Source organism: Nelumbo lutea, chromosome 3, assembly GCF_056320005.1.
Source record: "Nelumbo lutea isolate HS-2025 chromosome 3, American lotus-T2T, whole genome shotgun sequence".
In the NCBI taxonomy this organism is placed as follows: Eukaryota; Viridiplantae; Streptophyta; class Magnoliopsida; order Proteales; family Nelumbonaceae; genus Nelumbo; species Nelumbo lutea.
In genome coordinates, this window is record NC_142686.1 from 27,715,139 (window position 1) to 27,725,860 (window position 10,722).

The 10,722-nt window shown below is 37.2% G+C and overlaps 1 protein-coding gene across 2 annotated transcripts; it reads right to left on the reverse strand.

Moving 5' to 3' along the window:
* Nucleotides 1-1,254: 1,254 nt before the first annotated feature.
* On the reverse strand, nt 1,255-4,464 carry LOC148863849 (putative serine/threonine-protein kinase PBL7). 2 transcript variants are annotated; one of them, XM_088976653.1, is made up of 7 exons: nt 4,032-4,176; nt 3,516-3,946; nt 3,180-3,437; nt 2,920-3,092; nt 2,756-2,835; nt 2,479-2,626; nt 1,255-1,867 (listed from the first exon to the last, which is right to left on the reverse strand). In XM_088976653.1, the coding sequence occupies exons 2-7, from the start codon at nt 3,937-3,939 to the stop codon at nt 1,520-1,522; spliced, it is 1,431 nt and encodes a 476-aa protein (XP_088832779.1). In that variant the 5' UTR covers nt 3,940-3,946; nt 4,032-4,176; the 3' UTR covers nt 1,255-1,519. The 2 variants fall into 2 exon arrangements, with proteins under 2 accessions (XP_088832779.1, XP_088832778.1); XM_088976652.1 differs by having other exon boundaries at nt 3,516-4,464.
* Between the last annotated feature and the right edge of the window lie 6,258 nt (nt 4,465-10,722).

Consider the following 10,722-nt stretch of genomic DNA (forward strand, 5'->3'; position numbering starts at 1 on the left):
ATCTACTCCAAGGGGGCTTAGAAGACCATCCTAGCTGTGCCTACAACATTTCAGACAAACAGATCTGCTAGCTTCAAACTGAAGTGTTCAGTTACCTTCTACCAAGTAGTGATTCACTCAAATCAACTCAAAATTAATTAACAGGGCCTCTCATTCACCCTGGTTTTGTGCATACACATGAAAACCGGGGAGTCACATTTAACAGTAGGTCAGGGATAATGGTGGACCATCAACATTGAAGCTTGTAGTCTAATGAACACATGGCTTTCTGAATTGATGCAACATGAGAAGGAAATTTTTCATTTTTCAACATAAATATCCTGTATGTGAACAATCTGTATCACCTTTCCAACAATGCATGAGCTGATGAAAGTCCAAAACCCTTTATCGGTAAAACCAGGCCCATGCTTTTGCTAAGTATTCCAGGCCTGGTTTTCTGATCAACATATAGAAACCATGCAGTGAATTATATATTCATATTAATTGTTTTATTAGATGAGCATCCAAACAGAGAAATACTAGAGCATCTGAGCCTTCTCCAGGCTGGATTTTCTAGGCCATACTATTGTTCTTGACATGAAAGATATGGACTGTACCACTGATATTGTAAATAGGTTATTATAGAGGTTCTACCTATCACTTGGGACTGCTGGACTAAGAACAAGATCAATTCTAAGAGTCTTAAATCTAGGCAACTTCTTTTCTATTCTGGGAATTACATCACTATTGTTCCCACTTCCCACATTTTTCTTTAGCCTGCATTTAGAAATGATACAGATAAGTGTGAATGCAAATATGTAGAGTGTAAATCAGTTCATATAAATTGCAAAGTTGGGTTAGTTTTACACTGACAAATTTACCTTCTTAGTTCTTACCAAACAGACTTTTAACTGTAATGAATGCAAACACGAATTCCAATAAAGTATATGCTTTTTTTTATCAAAAGCCCACTTGAATGCAAATTTACTTTTTTATTGATGTACTCTTATTATCAATGTAAATATGCATTAGTCTGTCATTTGTCAATGCATAAATGTAATGTTGCCAAACACAAGCAAAAGTGAACCAGAGTGCAAGTTTACCCTAAATCGGGATTTACACTCCATTTGCATCGTTTTCAAATGCAGCCTTAAGATTCCATGAGAATAGCCGCTTTCTTTATAGAGCATCTGCTTCAATGTATTGTGAAACAGTTAATTTCTGGTAGTATGTATCTAGGTTACTGAGAAAATGAAAAGTACAGAGGCAAATAAGTTGACAGAATGTGGCACTCTTTAACACCTGAAAGATTGAGAACAAGACTTCATTACATTCCTTGAGATTTGGGATGGGTGAATGAAAGATATAAACACAAACACACACAATCCCTCATTAGAATTTTTCACTATGTACAAGTTTTTGCACTCATTTCTCTTCAACCTATTCTCACTAGTTTTCTCTTTCCTTTGCCGGACAGGCAATATAAAAAAAAAGAAAGAAAAGAAAAGTGGCAGAAACAAACTGTTATCTGTGATTTGTTTCAACGACAGTAGAAGTGGTCATCATCCTCGAGGTCTGAGACCCCCAGCATAGCCAGAGCTAAATGACTCTGCATGTCACTCTTTGTCTGTTGTGAATGTGGATAGCAATCAAGAATAGAGCCATTCCCAGCATAAGCAGGTATACTCCCGTTTGAGTTATAGCATTCATCCCCTCGCAATATAGCAATGACATGATCAATGCTTGGTCTTCTTGATTCTTCACTGCTGATGCAGGCAGCGGCAGCTTGAATCATTTGAATCATTTGAGTAGAATTGTGTTGACCAAGTTTAAGTTCTGGATCGAGCAACTCATGCATTGCTCTTCCTTGTTCTAAAAGCGGTTTTGCCTGCAAAAACAATTAAAGTCTTTATATACATCTCTTTTCAACTAGAAGGATTCAATATATGTATACACTAAAACCACCATTAACTATTAAACCACGGATTCAAATCTCAAATAACACCACTAAGTATCAACAGTTCTTCTAAGTCATTCTAGCCAAGATGATCAAATGTCAATACAAAGGTCCATCTAACTTTCAATTCCTATCATTCATGTTGCTGTTGCATTTGACCTAACCAAATCTATCCAATAAAGACTATTCTGGGTTTGGTTATAACAGAAATCAATTTCTTTTCTATGGAACTTTTCAGTCACCTGAATTTTACTAATATCCTCTAGGTATACCCCATAAACATAATTTATCTTGGAGATGTACGCTTTTGCAAAATTAAACTGACTCAATGAACTGTAAAATTTTAATAAACGAAATTGAGGTTGGACTATATAAATCACTTGAATGTTCATTGAGAATGGTTAACACCATAGAATCAGTAATAATTAATAGACCATACTTAGAGACAGATCTAAGTTTGTTGGGAGAAGTAATGCAAACTCTAGAAAAATAATTTAATAACAATGTAGGTAAATAAATACATTAGAATGAGAAATACTAACCCACAAAACCAAGTTCTCATCTCCAGGTGGTCTTTTGGCCTCAATTGGTTTCCTGCCTGTTATCAACTCCAGTAGGACAACCCCAAAAGCATATACATCCGTTTTATCAGAGACTTTCCCATGCTGGAAATATTCAGGAGCCAAATAACTGCATATTACATTTCAAATTGACAAAGAAAGAAGATATCAAACATCTGTATGGAAAACCAAAAGAGGAAAAAAAAAACAGGAAGTTTTTCCGTTTTCTTTTTTGTTTTTCTGATATGTGATATCTCACCCAAATGTTCCTTTCACAGTTTTGCAGAGGAAAGGCATTGAAGGGGCAGCAGTCCATGTAGCTAATCCAAAATCACAAAGCTGAAAACACCCTTTTACACTGTTAGGTTATATAAACATTAGTTTGATCTATAGAATGAGCCTGGAAGGAATCCGTTCCCTCACCTTGGGAGTTTGTTTGGAAGAAAGTAGGATGTTAGAAGGTTTAATGTCTCTGTGAATAAAACATCTTTCAGTCCCGTTGTGTAGATAGGCTATCGCCTCAGCAATTCCGGTCGCAACCTTGAATCTTGCAGGCCATGAAAGTGAGGGACGTCCCTTTATCCCTTTCTTCTTATCTGCAAATGGGTTCTTGAAAAATCAATCAAATTGATCAAAGTTAAAGAAAAATTTCCCACAAAATAAAAGAAGACTGAGAAAGATACCGTGCAGATAGTGCTCCAAACTTCCTCCAGAAACATATCTGTAGACCAAGAATAGACCCTCTTCTGGATCAATGCAGAAACCCACAAGTGGAACAACATTTCGATTATGAAGAGAACTCGCAATCATCAATTCCCTGCAGAACGCCTTCGCAGACTCCTTGTCTTCATTGTCTAACCTCTTAATCGCAACCGCAGTTCTTCGAAACCCAACTCTGCCTCTAAAAACACAGCTCAGAGCTCCTCTCCCCAGTATTCTGTCTACCCACATAAACAAAATCCATTATAATCCTGAACCCAAAACATCTATGGCTGAGAACAAAAGACCACCCGTTATACCTTTGCAGAAATTCCTTGTAGCGAACTGGATTTCGCCAAAACTGAACCTGACCAACGTCTCGGCCACCGGAGAGATGCTCCTCTCCAAAGATTCAATTCTTCTCCATTTCAAATCTCTTACGCCAGATGCTGCTAAGCCGGCATCCAAATTCACCATTAGAACAGTGGCGGCAGAAGCAGAAGAATCGAAGCACAATGCATCAAGCTCCATCATTGAACCAAAGCTGAACCTGAAAGAAGAGTGGACTGATTGTGGGTCCGCACCAGTGAACTCAGGACCACCCCCACCAAACCCTGCGAGCAACCACGTCTTATTGTGCTCTTCACCGTCTTCATTATTCTTCTGTCCTTGCTTCTGGTCATTTCTTCGACCACGTTGCCTCCTTAGAGGAAGAACACAGCCCAAACCCAGCTCCCAGAACATGTTTCTTCTGTAAACAGTTACGGTTTCGGGATCATTATCATCAAAATCATAATTTTCAGTTAACGAAGAAGCAGTTGTCTCGAATCTCTCACCATCATGGACCTTGAGAGAGTCTATAGAGTCGACGCAACTACCTTGCGAGCAACCCATTTGATGTAGATCTCAACGAGACAGAAGAACGGAGAAAGAGAAAAGAGGAGGCAAGAAAACAAAGAAAAAGTGAAATGTGCTTTGCTTGGTGGGGGGAAGAGGATTTCCATAAAAAAGATAGACAGAGAGAGAGAGAGAGTGTGTGTGTTTGATGGGAGGGTGGATGTATTTAATCTGGTTTTAAATATTTCCAGACTTTTGTTTTTCATCAAAAACGGGGAAGTGGGAAGTGAAAGTCAGAGAGTAGTGCAAATGGTCCCCAACCCTAGATTGACAAAAGGAAAATAATAGATTGAGCAGGGAAAAGTGAGTTGACGTCGTGGAGGAGATTCCGGCTGCCGGGGCAAAAGGACCCAACCCACATGGCTACAATACAATCTTCCCCTTTTCTAATATAAAAATTTCCACAGAGGGTAGGATGAGATGAACAGTGAAAGGAGAGTCTATGGTCTATGGATAGGAGAACAGACTACAGCTCCATTGCCCACCGGATTCATCCGGCCCGGTTCTTTGGTCTTCACTCTTCAGGTTAGTTACTTAATCAGTCTCAAATGATCAAATGACCCGCTACACCCACATGATTTTTTGGGGTTTAAAGCCGGTTGTGTCGCCTGCTGCCAAATGCAAATCCAGTACAAAACCGGGTTTGGATCGGTTTGAATTGTTTCAAATCTTCAACCCAACCCAACCCAACCAAACCTGGATGAGCTGAAGTTCGGTGGCCAACGACCACCACCCAACAGTTTCCGTCCCCAACAACCTTCATTATTTTCATTGAATGTGATAGCCGAACGTACATTCTCTGCATTGCACGTGGGTTGAAGTGCCAATTGTAAACTCTCTTGATGATTTCGTGTCTATCGTGGAGGTGTGTTTCGATTCGAGACTTATCAAAGCTACGGAGTGTGGCATGATGCACAAGTATGCAGCATTTAGGGAAAACAAATCAACCGACGAACTAATTGCCTGATTAGCGCATGAAGTTCTGTCTCATAGATGGGATCCTCATCCGCTTAATGTATAATAGATAAGAGGCCGAGCTATCCGTTTACGTAAAAAAAAAAAAAAGAACTGCCAATTGAATGGTATATGATAATTATATAGAAAGGAAAATACTTGATCAACGTTGTCAGAATTAAACCAAACCGAATGGTTGAACCATCAGAGCAAGAATAGACAGTAAAAAAAAAAAAAAGGTTTCATTTGATTGCCTAATTCTCAGAAATACCGAGTTGGCCAAACCAATTTACTTGTGTTCACATGATCTATTTTCTTTTTTTATTTATTCACTTTTTTTAAGTTGAGCGAACTAGAATGATTAACCAAAGAGGAACCATTCAACCCATGACCCACCCACCGAAACGGCTCTGTGGCCAGTCCAAATCTAACAACAGTATCCTAGTTACGACAAATCACATTATCTAGAAGATTTTCTATGTAATGTTTTTCATGTGATTTTTGTACCACTGCAATTATATTGTTAATTATAGATATTCTGATCAAGGTTCAAAGTATTGTTAAGTATTGGCCTGTATCGATTGATATGTATTATTCTGAGATCTTTTCAATATGTTTTATAGTGGGTGTATCGGGGGTTTGATTGGTTCAGAGATAGAGGGGTCTTAGACCGACTTCCCTAAATCAGTTAAAATAAATAAATAAATAAAGTAAAAAACAAGTATTGAAACACTTGATACGCCCTTATCGGTGTATTGAACATATCCATATTTTGACCCTTAATTCTGATGATTCTGACTTGTGCTGATGATGGTTTAGAGCTTGTGGCTTTCAAGTAAACAGCTTGTGGCTTTGTTATATAAACGGGTTCCATCCGGACAGTCTATAATCAATGTTTGATAAAAGCCACCGGTTAAGCATGTTTTTGGTGGTTTCTTCAAAACAGTTCAAGTAACTTTGAAACAGACCCTTATTTAGAGCAGATTTGTTTATATAAAAACACTCTTAGAATTTAGGAATACCCACCATTAAAAATATAATTTAGACAATATTAATAAACTAGGACCGAAGAAAAAAACTGAAATGTTTATTGGGTCACGGGTTTAACAGTTAATTGACTAATTAGCTTAATTAGAATAGGAAAAGTCATTAGGTCACCAATTAACTCTACAACCAGTTTATTGTTTCTGAGATGAGATGGGAATCTAGATTTCCTATTCACTTTCTCGACTCGTACTTCACCTACAGTACATTGCATCTGTACATCACAGGATACAAAGTGGCGATGGGTGACTGCAATTCAACGCGGGTAGAGAGTAATAATGGGCAGGAAATTAAATCCAATTTGTTGAGATGGCATGTCAAATAATAGACGAATAAAGTATTGTTTGGGGACATTTTTAGAATTCAGATGTACGTAGTATCAAGCCATCAAGTGAAAACTCAACATTATGGGCCAGACTCAACTAGCTAGACGAGAATATATTGACCCATTTTGGTTGTAGACGTGGTCCGTCCGGTTCTAGAAGTGGAAGTTCTTATTCTTTACAAAAACTCAAGGTACAGATTATTTTAGCATTCTGGGCCGGGATGCAAGGACGTGGGGAGCAGCAACTTCTGATTAAACGTCACGTTCCGGCCGGGAATGTTGTGCAAATGTAATAGCGAGTAGGAGTAGTTGGACAGTGTAGCATTGTGCGGTCATCATCCAAGGGTGCATGTCGCATGGCTGATACTTGGTGGGTCCCGATGAGAGATCAAGTATGTCGCATTTATTGTGAAGGAGGGATCTGATCACCTGCTTCGTTGGGAGGCATTGTATTAAACTTATGTGTTGAAAAATAAGAGAGTGAACAATATACGAATTTTATAGCCTAAATAAAAAGTAGTTACGTTTTTTATTCAACGTTTTGTATTTACGGGTGCCATTAGACACCACATCACGATACTAGTGAAAAAATGTCTAATCGTTAGAGTACATTTTTTTCATTTAACCTTTGTATTTTATTTGTTTATAAAACTGAGAAAAGTAATAACTATAACCGTTTATAACAATTAGGTGTTATTATACACTATATCAGCATAATAGTGAAAAAGCACCTAACCCTTAGAAGAAATTTTCTTCCCCAAATAATAGATATGCATAGAAACCATAGTCACATTTTGCTATTCTTGACGTGTGCCCAAGAGCATGAAAAGGGAATTGTTGAAGTGGTGCTTATATGACAATATTTATTGTATAAATGCCCACGCCCCACAATTCCAAACACCCTCTAAGTATGTGTTTGATTTCATGGGCATTTATAGATGGGGTGTTTTTTAAATAAACATTTAATTAAAAGATGGTGCTTTAAATGTTTATGCTTTTGTAGTTTGATTGGACATTTCATAGACATTTCAAGTACTACCCAATAAATCTATCTTCCATTTCAGATTACAATGCTCGCATGTAAGCATTTCATTTCAATAATTGTTGGAGTATTGAGAAAAATCAAAATTAAAATTTCCCCCAACCTCTCGTAAGTATAAATCCAAATCTTTTTGTTTTTTAATATTTATTTGATAAATATTAAAATCAAATAATGGTATCATACACAATAAACACCAATACTTAAATAGTGCTGATGTGATGACACTTTCCCATAAAACCAAACATAACCTAAATGTTTAACTTTCTATTACAAGAGATTGAATTGATTAAAAACGCATGATGTGATTAATGAAATATATAGATATATATAGTGTTGATAACCAAATAATTAAATCCATGCAACTTTACGATGTAGATTTAATTAATAATAAAGCCTTTTATGTTATACTTTCATGTACTTGACATGGTGCCTTGCTTTTTCCCACATATGAGAGTGAGATTGAGATTGTATGTAATAAAAGGGGATTAGAAAAAAGAACACCACCACCACTCTTGAGTTATTAGAGAGGCAGGCATACAATACAGAAGAGAGAGAGAGAGAGAGAGAGAGAGAGGGGGCTCAAACTTCAAAATATTTAGAACACATAGTTAGGGGTGCAATTTGGTGGGTTAAGGTTGTGATTTTGTCAAAATTTTAATCGCTTAAGCCCGAAACTGTGAAAATTGTTTAATCGGGCAAATCTAAGTTACACAACCTCACATAGAGTTATCAGAAAATTTAAAAATGTATTGTGATACCTTTCCGATGCTTTACGCTTTTTTTCAAAAAAAAAAAAAAAAACTTTTTAACGCCTCAGGCTCAATGACTGACCCAGCCTCATTCAGACCCGGGCCGGGCCTGAGCTTATATTTTAGACGTGGGGTTCAGGCCAGGTTTGGGTAGTAGTAACCGATAACATAGGCACTAAGCCCAGTTGGGCCCATGATCATCCCTAGTCAGAAGGGTCATCGGCCAGTCATCTAGTTGCAGATCATTGATAGTTGATTGAGTTTATTTATTTATTTATTGTATAAAAGCCTTAAACATACCCTCAATTTTTATGAATTGACTTAAAACATATCCTGAATTTTTCAAATAGACTTAAATATAACTCATGAGCTGAGCAATTGGATTTAAACACACCCTCTCTTACTAGAACCTTAAAACCCGTTAACATGTGATATCATATGACCTATTTAAATTTTTAAAAACCTTATTTTACCCTTTATAATTCTATCATTCTATGCGCTATTTTATTTTAACCCAGTTGTGTTGTGACTTGTGAGCCTGTGGAAGAAACAGCAGCAGCAGTTTATCCGTTAATCCGTTTGTAATTGGTCCGGCTTTTGAAAGCAGGTATCTCTTCCCTCCGTCCTTTTTCTGTCAATATTGAATTTAAGCTTTTTTTTTCTCAAAGAGAGAGAGCTTAAATTCAACATTTGAGAAGAGTTTTTTTTTTTTTTTTTTTTTTTTGGCAAGGAATAAAAAGCATACCATTACTAGAGCCACAAGATTACATAGAGTTTTCAGAGCTGCCGTGTTCGAAACTATAATTTACAAGCTTGATAGGCTTGAGTATGGGCAGAAGGGTTTGCATTTCTACTAATATGGGTTACATATATTATCAAGAAAAGCTAATTTTGATCCGAGTTCCTCTTGAATATGCATCACACTCCAATCAACCGTACCATCTTCCTTCAAACTATTTACTAAAGTAGCTGCATCACAAAAGGTTAAGAGGTTCTTAATTCCTAGGTTATTAGCTTTCTTCAGTCCCATGAGGTTGGAAGAACCATGAATTCTGCTTCCTTCAGCATATATGACATTCTAGATCTTTAGATAATACCATAAAACCGATACTTGCATGACCTGAAGTTGGAATATAAGATCCATCAACAAACATGATATGAGTTGCCTGCAGTTTTAAGACTTGGAATGCAATAGGAGTAAGCCAGCTCCACTAATTGGATTGGATCCAATATTTGTTTATTATGGGCCTTTTGATTCCTCATATCCCATATAAGGCGAAAGATTATGAAGAACTTTGCAACATAACCCATTTGAACTCCTTAGGCAGAGAGTTAAGTGTTGTGCCAATCCATCTATAAACAAAAGAAAACAATTGAACACCACGAACTTCTACTAGGTTGACACTGATTTGTGCTGCGAGCCAAACTACTCTGGCACATTGGCATTCAAAGAATAAGTGTTGCCAAGTTTTCTCTTCAGAACCACAGATTATGCAATATCTGTCTTGGTTCTCAAGAAACCTCAATTTATGTTTTGTGTTCACTCCGTGCCACCAAGCCTTCCACATGACCACTTGGAATCTGTGAGACACTTTAGCCTTCCAAATGATTCTCCATGGAACAGTACAAAGTGAAGAAGAGGGGAGATGGCCTGTGAAAAATTTGTATCCAGAACTCGCAGTGTAATTACAATTCTTAGACCTCTTCCACCTTAACAGATCAGGTAAGTCTTCTTGTGGTCTTTGTAATTGTAGAATATGATTAATTGTGTTTTATGAGAATAAAGAAGATAGTAACAAGACAATTCAGCTTCCATCAGGATTCAGCATCTCCTTGATAGGACCATTTCCTTGAGTTTTTTGATGTCGGTTCCTTAACTCAAGAACCCCCTCTCTTAAGGTTGAGATCCAAGGGTCCATGATGTGACAGAAATTCCATTCTGAAATTTCCAAAGCAAATTTCTTTTCATCCTGTCCAAAGTGGAAACCACCTTTTTCCACCAAGATGAATCACTTGGTGAAGATTTCACATTGAAAATTGAATTGTTTTTTACATGTTTTTCTTTTAGTCACTTTATCCATAAGCCCTTCTCTGAGGAGAATAGCCTCCAAACTTGTTTCACAAATAGAGCTTCATTAAATTCCCCCATTCTCCGAGGAGATTGAATGGATTACTGTTTTACTAAAGGATCCCTCCCACCAAAAATTTCTTTGGACTTTCTCAATTTTTTTATAGTATCTTTTCCGAGGATTGTTGTGCCCATTACAAGGTTGGGGATGGCTTATAGGAAAGATTTGACTAAAGTAGTGCACCTCACCTATGATAATAGTTTGGCTTTCCACTTAGCTAGTCTAGATGATATTTTTTCCATGATTTCATGATGTGCATCAGTAGACTTACCTTGAAAACACACTCTTGCTCCCAGATATTTGTCCTGTGCTTTCATGTGTTTCATCTACAAGATTTGGAGCAAAATTTTCTTTTTTCTCCTATGAACAGAACTGCTGCATTGGGCT